General features: G+C 39.0%; 2 protein-coding genes across 5 annotated transcripts; one reads left to right on the top strand and one right to left on the bottom strand.

Annotated features, from left to right (window-relative positions):
* The first annotated feature begins 6,323 nt into the window (after nt 1-6,323).
* On the top strand, nt 6,324-16,172 carry LOC145892658 (leucine-rich repeat-containing protein 71-like). Of its 4 annotated transcripts, none has more exons than XM_082982024.1 (13): nt 6,324-6,467; nt 10,335-10,429; nt 10,651-10,806; nt 11,262-11,353; nt 11,536-11,672; nt 11,856-12,002; nt 12,365-12,524; nt 12,812-12,985; nt 13,240-13,405; nt 14,447-14,470; nt 14,731-14,946; nt 15,238-15,359; nt 15,903-16,172. In XM_082982024.1, exons 1-13 carry the CDS (start codon nt 6,373-6,375, stop codon nt 16,026-16,028), a joined length of 1,710 nt encoding a protein of 569 aa, XP_082838150.1. In that variant the 5' UTR covers nt 6,324-6,372; the 3' UTR covers nt 16,029-16,172. The 4 variants fall into 4 exon arrangements, with proteins under 4 accessions (XP_082838150.1, XP_082838152.1, XP_082838151.1 ...); XM_082982027.1 differs by lacking the exon at nt 6,324-6,467 and adding an exon at nt 10,115-10,183; XM_082982026.1 differs by lacking the exon at nt 14,447-14,470 and having other exon boundaries at nt 6,325-6,467; nt 14,737-14,946.
* LOC145892705 (proton-transporting V-type ATPase complex assembly regulator TMEM9-like) lies at nt 6,957-9,545 on the bottom strand. The gene is made up of 4 exons (XM_082982028.1): nt 9,355-9,545; nt 8,912-9,064; nt 7,730-7,909; nt 6,957-7,480 (listed from the first exon to the last, which is right to left on the bottom strand). The coding sequence occupies exons 1-4, from the start codon at nt 9,478-9,480 to the stop codon at nt 7,364-7,366; spliced, it is 576 nt and encodes a 191-aa protein (XP_082838154.1). The 5' UTR covers nt 9,481-9,545; the 3' UTR covers nt 6,957-7,363.
* Nucleotides 16,173-17,145: the final 973 nt, after the last annotated feature.

Genomic DNA, 17,145 nt, shown 5'->3' with positions numbered 1-17,145 from the left:
CCACAACCTTTAAAGTACAACAGCAAACAAGGAATTATAGCGCAATAACACAAGCAAAAAAGTGGCAAACTGTTTAATCAGTTGGTTTTCAATAAACCTTTCGTCCTGTATTTTGTCAATAATTTTTTCTAGATTTTATCTACTGATGTAACCCAAGCAGGGCGTCCAAACCATTGTTGACCGAGGCCCTAAAGTATTTTAAATCAAAAGTCACGACCAAGGTAAATGGTAATCCCCTTTTAAATGCGTTTAAAACGATTAGGCGCCCAACCATTGATTTTTAGCGTTGCCTTGTTTTGCCGATGGTTCGTCCGCCGAACGACTGTGGGTCGATTCGGTGTCAGTAGAAAGAACAAAGTTAGAGCCGAAACCCAACGTCCGCAATGAATAATTGATTCCACAGAAACATTTTTCTTCCTGCTGCTCAATCGATGGAGGTTCGTTGCCGTAGAAATAACGTTGCCCTGATCGATAATAGTCTAACATGTAATGTGCGCTAACTCGATTAAAACGAACCGGTGTCTGACGTTGACATATTTTAACAAAAGGTGCATTTTCGCCGTGTAAGCGCTTGCATAGTTGACAATTTGCCCCGAAGCTACCCCAGTAACGTGTTTAGCGTCATATTGATCCTCCGTGACGTCAGAAGAGACACTGATCGCGTACGTCAAGATGCCACGATTTGCTGGGAAGAAAGAGGGTAAACCTGTTGAATTATGATGAATTTTAGCTACTGATTACGGGTCACGATAAATTGCGTGTCGTTAGTCACCAAATTGTAGATGTATTACGGGCACAAATGTTCTTGGTAAAAACCTCGCATATACGAGCGATATGGGGTTGTGAAATAGGTAACTTAGATGATATTGAGTTCAGTTTAAAACATCTGCACTCCGATCAAAATAAAAAACAAACCGGGTCCTTTATCCACTGGATAATTCTGGTGTGGAGAACATGTTCTTTCTTACTGCTCTTTGTTTCCACCTCGTGGACTAATTTTCACTAACCTCCAGAAAAGAACTAAGCTTACCAAAAGCTTTACGTTTTCCATCGTTACTGCAAGACTGGTTACGTTTGAAGTGATGACGTGTACAACACCACGGTACAGCGCGCTCATCGGACTGTTCTTACATGAAACAGCCAGCTGAGCGAGCTGTTACGCGTTGCATACAAAAACCCCTATTTTCTCGCCGCTTTTCTCAAGCGTCTCTCATGACTTTGAACGCTGTCCTGGACAGGATTCATCTTGCACACGAGTATAGAACCGTGTGTTGTCACCGTTAGAAAGAATATTAGTTCTTCTTTCAGAAAGTACATTCAGCTGAAAAACGATGCATTCCTTTGCATTCTTGATCTTCCAAAGGGCCAATGAAAAACTTAAAACTAATCAAATATCTTCGTTGGTTTTGACAATGTTTGAATTTTCTTGCGGGGCTTGCACGGGTGTCATGGTGTTGACCAAATGGCCTAAATTTCTAGATACCCACCATCTACCTAAGTTACCTCCGCCTTAACATTGAAATGTCCTGATTTTTCGTTCTTAAGTATTTTTAACCCGCAAAATCGCTGTAGATCTTAGCTTTGGAACTTTCTTCAAAATGTGAAGAGCGAATCCATTTCCCTGTCAAACTCAAGCCCAGGTACCGACAGAAGACCTTGTCAGTTCCATATCTCCAGTTATACAAGCACTCCCGCTTGCTGGTGATGTGTTACGGAGAAAAGGGCGGCGTCCATTAAACGATTTAACTGAGATAGCTTCAACCTTCCCATGAGTTGGATGATAATCTGTGATAAGCAATCAGTGAGAGCATGTATTACTTGGCTGGATTCCCCCCAACCCATCGCTCCCGGGCTGCGCGGCAAATATGCGCAGTCGACCGTTTCCGAGGCAACTGAATTCCAGTCGATTTGTGCGTTTTGGCGCCAAAAAATGCGAACGGTGTGAAACTTGTTTTGACTTCAAGGTTTCTGAAAATGTCTTTTAAATAAGTATTATTTTGCATTTGGTTAACAATTTTTACGAAATACTGCTAACACAATTAATTTATATGTAAGTTTTAAGAGATAGTTATGTGATTCATGCGCGAATCTTTGCGACAAATTTTGCTTTGCCAGTTTCAAGGCCAAAGAGTAAAAACGACAACTGTGAATTCGCTGTAGCGAAGGGACGAGGTTGGAGGCCAATCATGCAATCGCTTGGTATCCCTTCGCAAGAATGCAGTCGACCAAGTTTTTAAATATCGCGACGTACTCCTACTGACTATAAAGGCTTCGGGCGCCGGAGAAAGAGAAGCCTGCAGCCGAACCCGAAGGCATGATGCCTGCATATATTTACCTAGTTTGCAATTGGAGATGCGAGGATGCTACATCTGGTCGCGTCAAACCATCTGTTATCGTGGCTACTTTGGAAGACTTGCAATAAGTCGGCACTCGTACAACTAGAAATGAGTAGAAATAAATATCGTCATTCGATTGTTAAAACATTCCAATTCCAAACCAATTGATTTGCAATTTTCGCTGGGGAAAATTGCTCAGAAATCCATGCGTTCATTTTGGCATACTGTGTTGTTTGTTGACGAAGCATAGTTTCAAAGAACAATTCTAAGCCAACTATTGCTGGGTTTAATTCACCATTGAGTGTCATATTCATATCGGCGTTGACAGAAATCATAGCATCTTTTGTTACGAATAAACGCACGCAAAAATACGACATTTTGGGATTTTTGTGAGTGGCGTCTTTGGCTTTAATTGATCAATTGCTGATCTAGACAAGCAAATGTACTTTTCAATTGCAGTGACCGGAGGCGTATTCGCATTGTAAATTTATTTTCTGATCTGCAAAACGTTGTGCATCATGCGATTCAACGCCATTCGTGTATAACCACAGTATTCGCATGTACGATCTCCTGGAAGACGCAATACACCTTAGGGGCAAACCACACCAAATCTTGTATGCAAATGAGCTTACAACACTTCGCGATTAATTTTTCAGTTACGTGTCAAATTACAATACTACAGAATGCTTGTGAAACTACGAAACAAATATTCTTACCAACTTGAGATTTTTTGTTGGTTTACCAAAGCGTGGAAACAAAACGACTTCGAAAACTTGACGTCAGCGGGTATAGCAACGTTTCAAAATCATTTAGGTACTTTTAAATGAAACGCCAGGCTGCTGTGCAACAATATCGACATATATGTTTGCATTGTTGCGTCATAACTCTAATGACGTATCGTCGCAAGGCAGACGAAACGTTGATTGAATACAATTTACGCTAGTTTTGTGCCAGAAAGTCAGTTATTGAAAATTCCAGCAATAGCTACAGATATCAACTGTGTTTGCATCTAAATGAACGTCGTTCCCTTTCAGTAATATTTGATAGTGACGACACATTTAAACAAGCGAAGTTGTGTGCAACACACATTACGTTAAAGAAAGTTTCAGTAATAAATTAATCGCCTGCCCGTGCGTTCTACGGTCTGTAAAATCCATGTCCGCACCTCTATCTTACAAACTTGCAGCCAATGGATAAAAATAGTCTTACCTTTTGCAGTAGTTTTCATCAGGATTCCGGTCGTGCTCATGATGCAGAGTGAGCTTAAGACAGACGCGGTCTTCATACCCTAGCGTAAATGCCTGGCGGGCATGCGTGCAATCATATCGGCAAGACTATTTCGCGATAATTCTGACGGGTAGAGTTACCTGCTCGCCAGGAATGCCCTAAAATCCGATAAGCACACCCATTACCATCTTTGTGCCGGGATCACGGATAGAACGAGATTTTTAACGTTGATTCATGGGCGGAGAATTGGAAATTTCGCAAAAGATTTCTGATTTATTTCGAATGTTTTCTTTTGGTTCAGATTTGTAAAATGGAATTTGAATAATCTTAAATTTGGCTGAGAAATTACTCCCTATTCTAAATTTACGTCGTCCCAGGAGCCAAAAAATCTTATAAATTTAAAGCCCCCGACTTGGTTTGAAGCTAAAAAGAATCACATTACAAAATCGAAAAAAACTTACCCTAATACTTGCTCAAATAACAGCATACTATAACCTGACTTCATCGAATTGAGTCGGCTCATCAACCGTGTCCGATTTTCCGCATTATCTCTGCACCGAAGATTTCAATATACAAAGGCAACAATTCATCGGCTCCCTGGGAGTCGTGTTGTGACTCACCGACGGAGGGATGCCGGGCACCTATTTATGGGATGTGAAGTGTGATACGAATCAGTTAGCAGAGCAAAAGCAAGCAAAGTCGAGCGCTTGCGGCAGCGTGAAAATAATGTTTATTTACCCAATTTCGCAACGCCGTCGATCTGCGCGGTTTCGCCGAAGAGCGGGCGCTAAAACACCGGCTTCGGCGCAAAATGATTCCGAGCTCTTACGTTAGTTTGTTGCTGATGTGGAGCAAGATTACCCGAGCCTGCCACAACAATATACACCGCCGTTGTTGCGTCAGGGAGGGCATTTTCATCGGCCGGTGTTTGGACAAATTCGAAGGTCACCCGTGGAATTTGTGCCCTTGACTTTCAACAAATACCGACAGTTTAAATTTCTATGTACGAGAGCCAAAGTTTTGGCAACAGATTATCCCTCGTTATATCACCTCAAAAAAGCTTTTGCAAACAGTCGACCGGCGCTGCTGCAAAGATATGCCGTTTGTTGCAGAAATTATAGCGATTGATTACCTGGCTTCCAATTTATTTTCGACCTGGAATTTTTGACAAACTGCAATTTCACGATTCTTAGAAAGATTGTGAACGTTAGGACGCAATGGTATTTATAGATGTAACCACAAAATTGACCAATTTATGTTTATTTTGTGTCGCGTATTGTAAGTGTCTACGCTTATATGATTGGTGACGGCGTAAGTCTGACATTTCAAATTGAGGTCTACCCGCGCCCCTTCTAAAACTATCTAACAAAGTTCTTTGCCTCAATTTTATTTTGATACGAAGATGTTTGTTTGTTTATAGCTCGCTTTCCACATTCCTCTCCCGCGAATTTGTAAGTCTTCCTCCGAACGCATTCTTTCCCATTATATGATTGGTTTTTACGATTCACCGGCATACCACAGAATCAATTGTCATAACAACATCCTCCTTCGTTCGGTCAAGGTCACGGACATCCGATGTTGGTGGAAGCCGTCAATCAACATCTCCTCCTTAACCCCCACTCCCTTCCCGCCCGACGGAAGAAGCACGATGTCCTTGTGACGTAATAATGACAATCGCGCGGCGTTATGAAAACTCCACTCTAAGGAGGGTCGCCGCGTTCATTGAGCGCGTGTAACAACCGCTTATTTAACCGCGATTTATTCGAATTGTTCCTATTTTTATCGCCCAGCATCGCGCGTTTCGCGAATTAGAGCTCTGTTACAACCTTGGCATACATCACATTTCTGTGTTCAGTGTTCGATCCACGCGCGTTTTCGTTCCAAACCAAACAAAAAGGCCTCCTTGGAGCTGTCGTAAACCGCGTGCTGTTTGGAAACCTTCTATTTCATTGTGAAGCACCCATAGGTGTTGGTGTTGTGGAAGGTGATAAGGATTTAACTTGACATTGTTACTTGCCGGATATTCAACACCATATAGAGTGACAACATGGATAAGGTGGCGTACAAAGGATTATGTTCTATAGGGGTTGGTGAGAAAGGGGGGTGACCGGCAGACGAAGTTTTGCAATCACACTGTTAGTAAAAACGGCTAGACGCGTAGCTAGAAACACTTCAAGGGTAATGTAAATGAAGCGTAGGATGTAATCAAAGGAGCCAGAATTAGTTTTAACCCTTTTTTTATGTGGAGCGTCTAAAGAATGAGATAACGTACATGAGAAAAACCTCATGTATATCTACGTTATGGTAACTTGCAAATACACCAAATGGTTTTTAGTGACTTTTGCCAGGTCTTTCTGTATGATACAGGGCTTTCCATCTTTTTTGCTACCGCCCGCTTGGTTTATCTCAAGAAACAACGCAACCAACCGTAGCTACTTTGTATAACATTAACCCTTAAAACCCATAAAATTCGGCGTACGACCCCCAGTTCGGAAAGCACAGGCCTATTGTATCGACAGAGAAATTACTGGAGGAAATAAATGTCATAGTCTTCCATAATTACACGTGTTCAGGCATTGTTGTCGTTAGAGTAAAGGTCCGTGTAAACGGTCGATTTACCTGTGCATACAGAAATTCGATTCGCGTTTTAATAAAATTTTGTGACAAATTGGTAGTAGTTTCTATTGGTTATTTAAACACAACGGATTCAACAACTACCATTGTAAAGAATATGAGTTTTCGGTTTGCAGATTTAAGGGAATGACTTCAACAGTCTGGTTTCTGTACGGTGTGTGACGTAAGTGTCGTAATGAATTCGAACAGGAAACAAAGCGATTCGAGTTCGTCTCGAAAATCTTCTTTCACCTCCAGTCGAACAAACGGAGGAAAATTGACATTCAAATCGTAAGTAAAAATCCATCTTGCTGTATATAATTTATATGAACTACATTATATCGCACTCACTCTAACCGTGTACTGGTTTGAGTGTTTATTACGTCATTTTGTGAAGTACAGTTGGCGCGCGCGGACATAAAGGTATTTTGTTGGCCAACGAGTTGATCACGTTCAATTGCAAACGGATCCTAAAATACACATAAACAATTTGTCCTGTCCGACTGGTGATATACCCTACTCCGAGAATCACTAATACCAACCAAAGCTGCTAACTTTTGTGCTGGTAACACTACAGCAGTCGAATTTTTGCAAGAAAAAACTACATTTCACCACATATGGACACGCCTTGTTCTGACACTTGCTGTATCGACTTAATGATCGTAAGGTTTATTGTTTCTATGAAAAAACCTGCTAAATGGTAATAAATGTAAAAACATGTGAACGATTTCGCTCCAGTTTTGTGTATTTTGACACTAAGTAAAATCGGAGAAACAGGACAAAAACGCACAACGAGACACAACGCCAACAAGTTCATTATTACTGCATGTTTATTGTGCTATGAAAATTTTAACGAAAAATATGCGAGGAAAACCTCAAGGACACCACGTGACCTTGACGTGCATAACACTTTCTTAACGTAAAATTTTGCCACCGAAGTCTTTTTATAATAATGTTTGGGAAAAACACATTCGACTTTCGGGATCGTAACGATTTTATGCATTTATAATATATTGCACTTTAAAAACGACAACGAAGTATTTGAGCAACGCATCATGCGCGCCTGTAACGCAAAAGTTCGAAGAAAAAGTACTTGACAAAAACCTCTTCAACCTGCAACTGAAAAAATGAAAGTTTCAGAAACTTGGGTTTTGAAGTGGTTCTGTCTCGAGATAATATTTATTCGGTCAGTGAAGAATTTCTTGACGTTCGAAGACACTTGATCTCTGCTCTTTAACTTGTCGCTTCCATTTGGCCTGAACCAAGTTAACCCGCTGGAAAACCGACTGTCCGGCACGGCTGTCCTGTACCAATAGGAAGAGAGGTTACCACCGGTCAAACAGTGGGTTACCATCACGGGACTATTTTTTCCTATTCCAAAAAAAACTTCACAGAGTCCATATGTTACGGCATAAGCAGCACTGAGCATCTTTCAAAAGTTTTGGCAAAAAGTTCGATTTTGAAAGAAAAACCTGCCAGAGCATAGGGGGTGTGACATATCTATATTTAGAACCGAGGATATCCCTAAGGGCAAAAGATGAACGTGAACTCACTAATGACATGCGGTCGGTATCTCTTCCTGCAGCCGATGACATTTCGGTAGCGTCGTCTTGCAGTAGTCGCTCCCTGTCGCTCGTTCCTGATAGTTTGTTTATTATCGGATCCACGACCACCATAAATCCCATGTACAAGACAAGGGTTGAGAGGACGATGAGAAATATGTAAACCACCACCTGTGTGAGGGAAACAAAAGACGGCTAACAGAATTTTCGTGTCAGGGGAAAGGGTTTATTTGTTTGCATGGCTACGTTCGGTTCGATCTTATCTCGGAAATGCGCCGGTAAAATTTTCCCACTTCGCGGCTGCGTTCGGTTGCGTTTGTGCAATTAATGGACGCTCAAGGAAATCGTCGGAAAACAAACAATTTGCATAAAGTAAACAGGATGAGGGGGCGTGTCCTTTCAAGGTCGGGTCTTCAAAAGTAAACTTGTTTGCAGATGTGACATGCTTTTGGCATTATGCAAGTAAAATCTTTTAAGCTGGCCGAACAGTCATGCCTCATTATTCCATTAGGTTTTGGTGTTTGTTGAGAAAATCATTGCTATCTGACTTTCTTTCATGTTTCAAACGTAAGCATTGACCGAGTTGACTTTTATTTCTATGATTGCTGTTGATGTTAAAAAATGTTGACGCAATTTCAAATCAGGTCAAAAGTGCATCACTTTAAAAATATATACAAACAGGCAGTTGGGCTGATAAGACTGTGCACCACTTGATTTGGTTTATGCACTTTTATGGGCATCATCTCATAGTGTGTTTGGAACAAGTTCCCACATCAAAGATATGCGTTTTGCAAAAGTTTTGCTGCTAGATTTCAATTTTTAACTTGCATGAAGTTTTTCAAAGGGTTACCATGTGCCTGGACCGAACACACAGAGAAGCTGCTTTACAATAAACTGCATCCCGATAAATATTCTTTACGGCAATATTTCGTGCGATGGTTCAGAGAATTAAAGCAAGATATTTGGCGTTTGAAAATTGCAAGAAAGTTCTGCCATATTAACCAAAAATTAAATCTGATGAAGCGCCAAGGAAACAAATCCTGGTGCGGAAATGGAAACCCTGTATATTTGTTTGTTGCACTTAGCCAAAATCCCACATTGCTAGCGAGCAAAACAATTCAGTTCCTTGTTTGGTTTGTGGTTATATTGAGCAATATTTTGATGACAACCAACCTGCATTGTCTTGGTGCTCCGCACTTCATATTTGCAGTCACAAAGATAACAATATGGATCTATGTCTTCTTCTTTGATGGACGTTTTTATTAGACGGGGTACAACCACATTCAAGCAGTTACAGTCATCATGGAGGGTGTTGTTCTTGTAAACCTATTTGCAAAATATATTGAATACACCATGCTCCTAATGCTACTTCAACATTTTTTTCAACTGTATATATGTACATGGTTTTCAGAGCAGCACAACAAAAACTGTACCACAATGGCCACCGGGTTTAAAGCATTGTATTTTTTAATTAGGTTAAATCAATTGTTGTCATTTAATTAACAAGGGGATAAACCAATGCAAAAAAATGCTCTTTTGCGTAATCACAACTTCAGAAAAGATAAAAGGTTGTGTGTACAATTGCACCATCAACAGAAGACTAAAATCAGTTTTACCCTTGCTGAAACATTGTGATAAGAAGAACAAGTACACTTGCATCTTAGATCCTGGTATTTAACTTCTGCGCATAAAACAATGGCACAAAGAGCAAGAAATGAAAGCCAGAACAAATGCGCTTTCATTTTGTTAGTTAACCTGGAAATACACAGAAAGTAATTTTACACTACACCGACCACGGGTATCCTGTTGATTAAATTGGTATTTGGTTGGTGTTCAGTGTAGAGTGATATGACAACTCCCACTGCCAGTCACTAGTTTGGCCCTGGGTAAAACAGCAATTTCACAACATATAACAAACTTACACCCCAAACAATCTAGTTAATTTGCTTAAAATAACACAAAAGTGCAAACAATTGTCAAGTTCCTGCAAACTTTTTACACTCATCCGACGATACTCATGAACCGGAGTGAACTTTGGTCAAATGATGATTTTATCCTGGTCGGTAAAATATTGAGAAATTAAAACTATATTTGTTAGGTAGAGGAAAAAACAAACGTTTTGTTTCAATTTATTTGGAAAAATTTCTATTTCACTTAAATATTTTTTTAGGATAACAAATTGTTTCATGTGGATATTAATTTTTGAGGACTGTGAAATATAGTGGGTTGTGAAAGCGAATGTTACAATATTGTAAAAATCCCGATTTTTTTTCTTTCGGCGAACTGGTTACGGAGAAAATAAATAAGTTTTCACATAAAATCGCATAGAAATGTCATAAATTTTCGTATCTATAACAACGCAATAAAACTAGATGAGCGGTAAGTGTTTGGATTTCGCGAAGACTTCCTGCCTATTGGTGATCGGAAAAACAAGTTTGTTGTCAAGTAAGTCCCCAAACAGTTTGTTTAGTGCAATTTTTGCCTCTCTGTAATCATTTCATGAATATTTCTTAGCTTTTTTTTTATTGTGGGTTGCTTTCTTGTCGGCCATGTTAGATATCCTCAGATGCACAAAAGGACATTTTTGATTATTTAGTGTCGCAAGGAAGATAAGAATGGGAAAGAAGGTGGAGAAGGCTCTTAAAGGTGGAGCCCCAACATCTGCCTCCTCAAGAGCAGGAGATGATTGTTGTGAGTTTAAATTTACATAAGATTTATCATAAGAAACTGTAGGCTACATTTTTAACAATAAATAATCCATTGTTGCCATGGTGATACATATCTCAAATGATGTGGTTTACTAGTTTGTTGAACAAATATCACAAAAGAATAACCATGTGAACATTTTTTAAATCACTAAGTAGGCTATCTTAAAATGGTAACTCCTCATTAGTGTTTGACTGTTTTTGCAGCAACCCCTGAGCCCTACAACTGCACTGGAAACTTTTCTGATGACTTTTCTGAGTTGTGGCAAAGAGCAGGTCTGGATAAAGATTATATTCCAGTAGTAAGAGCTCGTGGCAAAAGACCTGGTACTCCCACTGTAGATGAAGCAAAAACCACAGCAGGTAAAATATTAAACAAGATTAACACAAAAATAAATTATTAAACATGCCATATTAGTCTTTATATGTTTACCAACTTAATTCTTTTGATTTGGCACTCTTTTAAAAAAGATTGACTTTGTATTCAAAAATGTACACTAGGTTTCGAGAGTACCTCTCGCTTCATCAGGTGTAAATAAACACAATGAGATACAAAAGGGCAGGCGCAAGACGGTAAAGTGTGCATTTTTGAATACAACAGTCAGTCTTTTTTCAAAGGGTGCCACATTGAGAGAATTAAGTTCATATAAATAAATGTATATACACTTAGTTTGGTAAAAATATTTTAAGATTTGGTGCAACTATTTTTTTGTGTGAAAATACTACTGCCATTTTTTTTCAATGCTAAATTTATTCATACTATTTGTAATACTGTCAAGAGAATTCTAAAAAAGACTGTTTTTTTTGTTTATTTATAGAGGAGGAGCATAGTGAGCCGGTAGAGGAAGACCCATTGCCAACAAGTTATACAGTGGTGGATAATTTGTATATCAAGAAACCAAGTATACAGGTTTGTACCCTAAATGTGTTCATGAAAAAAAGCTCTTATTTATCCAGTTTGTAATAAATTTTGCCTCATCTGCTGCAGAGCCAGATGGACTGGTTGTAAATTGTAATATTCCTTGTTGTCCACAAAATTAGTACTCATAGGTAGAACTATTCTGCTATTGGTTAAGAAACATTTTTGTGCAGGTCGAGTTTGAAGTTGAAGAAACAAAACAAACTCAAATCAACCACGCTAAGGAAATATTTATTCGCAGTTGGAAACTTGAGGAAAAAGTTGTGAATGTTTTGAAGCAGTGTGGATTGGAAAAGCTGCAATGCATCAAGTCAGTGTTTTAAACATGTCTGTTAACTATTTTGATAAATAGACCATGTGTAATGCCTTGTCATTCTCTGATTTAAAACCTTTTAATTCCTTGTCAAGAATGCTATGAATCAACTATTATCAATAAAACTTCGTTAAATGTTTTACTGTAGGCATGGCATAACTGTAAGATTGATTTGTTTAGTATGTGGAATGTTGGTCTGACCGAGCATGCTTTGAAGTCTTTGGCCGGTTTTCTGCCAAGTCTCACAAATTTGAGGACGTTGGTATTGGATGGAAATCCATTGCCTGAATCGGAACCGTATCACTACTTGATATCGGAAGACAGCCCGTAAGTAGACAGTAACCATCACAATAATAACTCCTTTTCATGATGGCTTCTAGTATTGTGTGTGTGGATCTAAATCACTGGAAAAACTGGAAAGACAACCTACAATAACTGCCCTTTAAAATAGACTGTTTCAGTTTTTTGCAAGTGCCTTGGTTAGTAAATAACCATGTTGTTTGACAGATAATAGCACTGTTGACATGACTACTTATCTTCACTAAGTAAAATTTGTCTGGTCCTGTTTTTTTCAAGTGCTATTTTAATAATGGTTTATGCTTTGTTTGGTTGATAACTTTGTTGTTTGACAGATAATAGCACTGCTTACATGACTACTTATCTTCACAAAGTAAAATTTGTCAATTCAGATTGCAACATCTCTCCTTGAGAAACAACAAGATAACAGACCTTGGTGCAAAATACATTTCACAGTGCCTAGGTCAAATCAACTTGCAAAACAGATGTCTGACTACACTTAACATGAGTTACAACCACATTGGGGATGAAGGTGCCTCTCACTTGGCTATGGTAAGATATGAAATCAACCTGTTTTTCTTCAAATATAACTTTTTGGTTTGTTGTTGTGCATTGAAAGCTAGCAGTTGTTACTGCATGGCAAAAGAATTAAATAAAATATTTCCTTTTGGGCACTTGACTACTTACAATTTCAAAAAAGTATTTAGTTTTGATTTGTTTGCAAAAAATGCTTAGTATTTACTTTGCAGTACTTAAAGAGCAGTTTGAATACTAGTTGCACGCAAATGCTACAATATCCTTTGTCATTTTTTCCTGTTAAAACTAAAGCTTACTTTAAGGGTTTGCGGATGAACAGAACTCTACTGTCCTTATCTCTGGCATCCAACCAGATCGGTGATCATGGTTGCCAAGCAATTGCAAATGTACTGCAGAGATTTGCTCTCACGCATGAAGAGGTTGTGAAAAGAAGGAAGCTGATGTCACAACAAGGCTACTACAGTCGTGGATATTCTGTAAGTATTAACAAGATACTAAGATGTTTTTTTAAGTTGTTTTTATGTTATGTGTGATTTGTCTGTCAATGTCATTTTATTGGCATCTGAAGATCCAATCATCATTTCTTTTAGAATTTTCCAGTTTCAGTTTTATAGCAAAATGTGTTTCAACATTTACTACATTTAAAGAATATTATGCTGCCCATCAGGTGTAAAAAGCCTAACAGCTCTTCTTGTTCTTTTATACAACATGCCTTATTCAACCCCACCAGGCCCCTGGATCCCGACGCGGAGAATGGAAGGACAGGCCAGGCAGCAACAGGAGCGGATCACAGATGGCCGCCCGAGCAAGCCGAGGTTCCTCAAAGAAGAAAGATGGTAAGAAAGAAGCTGCAGATAAAACTCCCAAAAAAGAGGAACGCGGCAAGAAAGGAGGAGGTTAGAGTAAGGCGGGACCGCTGTAGTTGTTCGCTGTAGAATAACAAGGCGTGTGGGATGGCAAGACTAATTCTCGCTTAGAGTGTTGTGCTGTTGTTTAGACGTGTGTAGTTTTTTGGTGTGCTGTAGTCTGTAACCTTTTCCCCCTGTATCTTTCCTTAACTGAAAGCATGGCGATATGTAACAGTTAGATAATTCATCAGTCAAATCATCGAGTGAGGATTTGCACGTTTGAAAGTGAGGGGTAGAGATAAAACGTTCAAAAAGTTTTTTTTTGTTACCCAGCATATTTTATTGGCAGAATTGTCAGCAAATAAGAGTGGAAATCCTTTACAGTTTTTCTAATGACAGTAATATTAACAGCTTGTCTAAAAAGATACCAATTTCTAACCTGCAGTGATGAACTATTAAAAATACCACTTATGCACAGTTGTAGACAAAGAAATTTACAGAATAGAGTTGGCAGTAGAGTAGAGTTGTTTGTAGATCACGACAATCATTGAACTGTGCTATACTCTTGTTAGGTATCTCTAATATGCATGTAGTAGTTTTTAATTTAATTACTTGAGAATTGGTTATAATAGATTTGTACGTATATGCACAAGAGCACAAGAAAAATATACGCTTAGGAGGACAGTTCAATTTGATTCATTCTTCAATGTAATTTTCCCAAATTTTTCTTAACATTTTTCCTGATTTCACTTAGTAGAATGTATGTTGGCTTTAAATTTCCATTTAGAGAAGGGTTTCTCTGCTCGTTTGGGCCCATGGACTATGTGGCCAATAATTGTGTGAACAATAATTAGGTGTGGAACCCCAACTCCTGTTAAAAAACTGTTTTGGTGACGTCACTGCACAAAATTAACTTTATCCGCCGAAAGTATTATTGTTGGAAAGAGTCCCTTATTGTCAAGTCACTGCGGCCCCGTGGGGGTCCATGGGCCCACTAGTTGAGAAACCCTGACATTGTGGCTTCCAACTAACTAACATTTTGTTCTGCTTTTTTGTTTTGCTTTCAAACGCTTGCTTCCAACATCAAAGAACTGAACAAGGTCGCATCGAGGCGTAAGTTGCTTTTTGAAACTTTCTGAATTTGCTTAAAAATACATTTTGCATTTTTGCTTTCTAAGTTGCTCTCATAGATGCCATTGTAGAGTGTAGTAAAATTTCTTGTACGCGTGTTTAACTAGTTTTGTTGGTTTCACGCTGGTTGTATGTGAAAATTAAAACCATTGTTTGTTAAACTAAAATATTGAAAAACTTTAATAATCCAAGTATACAATTGCCAAAGCTTCTTTTCCAACAAAAACCGTTTGTTTCCCAAGTATCAGTGACGAACGATGCCCCCAAGGGCAAAGGCAAGAAGTCTGGTGGTGGAAAGGACGGTGGAAAACGACCCCCGGCACAGAGCAACACCGCAGAGTTGGACGGAACGGACATGCCCGAGTTTATCCATCCGCTTCTTGACCCAAACACTGAACACACGGAGGGGAAAGTGTTTGTTCCGGGCTGCATGACTCTTGTACACATCAACCTTTCCAGTGAGTGAAATTTATGGAAGTGATTTTACGTTTATATCATTTCGCTCCTTTAAAATGGAACAAAGTAATTTTATACACTGCAACAAATCATCGCAAAAATATAAAAATTTGATTCTGCGTTTAACAACTCTTTCATCACATAATAGTGTCAACTTCGGCGATATTTTGTAATACTTGAAGCTCTATTCTTACTTGAAATATGACTTCTGATAATTACTTTGGGTCGCATACTCAGATAAACCGAAACATACGTACCTGGATGACCAATTCTAAAAAAATTCCATTTATCAGGAAACAAGGTTGGTGTTAATGGGATGAGGGCGATGTTGAGTGCGGTTCAATATCACATCACTAGACACAGGATGTTGTTGGATAATCCTGCTGCTCCCGGTTTGCTCAAAGTATTTTTGCAAGTACGTATAGAATATGAAATTCCTGTTGCTGCCAGGCATATTGCAATTAAAAATGTACTGGCCTCTGCCTCTAGCACGTGAGTTGACAAGCGGTGTCAACGTTCCCGTTTTTGCTTTTGTGCCCCTGCGTGTTTTAGTGTGATTCACTTGTTGCGTTATACCTAATGAAGTCTCGCCGCATGACGGCGAAATGTCGTAAGAATACAGTACGTTTATGCCAGAAGATCAGTACATTTTTAATTACGTACAGAATATGTCTCAAAAATGCGTGTCAAATAATTAAAAACATAAGTTTAGTAGATGTCACCTGTGATTATCCAAACACCATGCTTCATTTTTTCGTTTGAATTCAATCGTTTCGGTAACATTTTTTTTTACTTCCGCTATCGCAAAGTGTTGCTTATAAATGAACCAAACAAATGTTATTGTGATATCATATTATGCCATACGCACAACAACTGCGTGTCCTTAACATTGTTATAACTGGTTGGATGCGGTATCAAAGTGTAAGCGCTGCTCAACCTATCGTTTTGCTGAAAACAGAAAAATCAGGTTGCGGATGACCACCCTGTCTATATCGCCATCCAGGACTCCATGCTACCACGTGACCCGATGTACAAACCGGAAGTGAAGTCACCAGAAGAAGACGCTCAATCTGTGGCCGGATAATTGATTTACCTGTAAACTTCAAAGGTTTTTCGTGCTTTCTCGCTTTAGTATTTTTTGGTACTACCTTATTGCGTGTTGTACCTGATCTTGTTGTTGCACTGTGTGTATTTTTGTTTCAAAATACGAGAAGCTTTCTGTACTTCCTGTCCTTTGTGGTTTCTAAAATGTTGGATTCCCAAGGGCCATATTATAATATATAGAGAAAAGGTCGTGAAAATACAACCAACATAACAAACAAAATATAAAAATTAGGCAATCAGTTAAAAGCCAGGGGTTTAATATAACTAAAGAACACAGAAATGCCTCGTTTTTTGCAGTAATTCAAGGTAATTAATTCCCTCGCATTCAATCTTTGCAACATGCTCGAGTACCGAGAGCACTAACATATAAAATTCCATTCAAAAGCAAAAAAATCCGTTCCGACTTACACATTGTAAACATGCAACGCTGATATATATTGTAATGTAATTGTACGTGGCGCTGAAAGGAGATTATCACGTGTCTAAGCCGGGCGTCTCGTATCTCACATTAAATATCGCTGTGATCGTCGGCATATAATTTTATAACTTGGCAATGCACAGTGATGTTAGGAGGTAAAGGGTATAGAGACTGTGTGCCATAGCACAAAGAAGGTATAGGCCTACTAAAACACCCGAGTAGGGCGTGGTGATAGTCGATGAGGTGGTCGATAGACAAATTCCCCACCTGTATATCATCGCGTTGTTTTTAGGGCTTTACTGATACTGAATGAAACCAAAAATGTCTAACGATACAAATCGTGAGATATTTTATCAACGGGCGGCTGCATTGCGGAGTAGATGGAGCACTGAGGACGATTTGGAAAAATCTTCTCCACCTTTCGCCGATGTTAAAGACCTCATGGATTCGAACGAATCGGAATTAGAAAACATTAAAAATGAATGCAAAAGGTTGGGTTTTTACCAAGTCCTCTTGTTGTACGTACGGTTTTGCAATAAATTAACATGAAGCTTTTGCTCTGTCGCCTGTAACAAAGCAAATAACTAACCTTCATGTGCATGTAAGCTGCCTGACCTATAAAATGAATGGAAAACAGAAACACGCAGTTTCGCTTATTTTACTAAATTTACTGCACGTT

This window comes from Ascidia mentula, chromosome 1 (assembly GCF_947561715.1).
Source record: "Ascidia mentula chromosome 1, kaAscMent1.1, whole genome shotgun sequence".
Lineage (NCBI taxonomy): Eukaryota > Metazoa > Chordata > Ascidiacea > Phlebobranchia > Ascidiidae > Ascidia > Ascidia mentula.
Note: the sequence above shows the minus strand (reverse complement) of the source record. Positions and strands in the feature narration are given on the sequence as shown.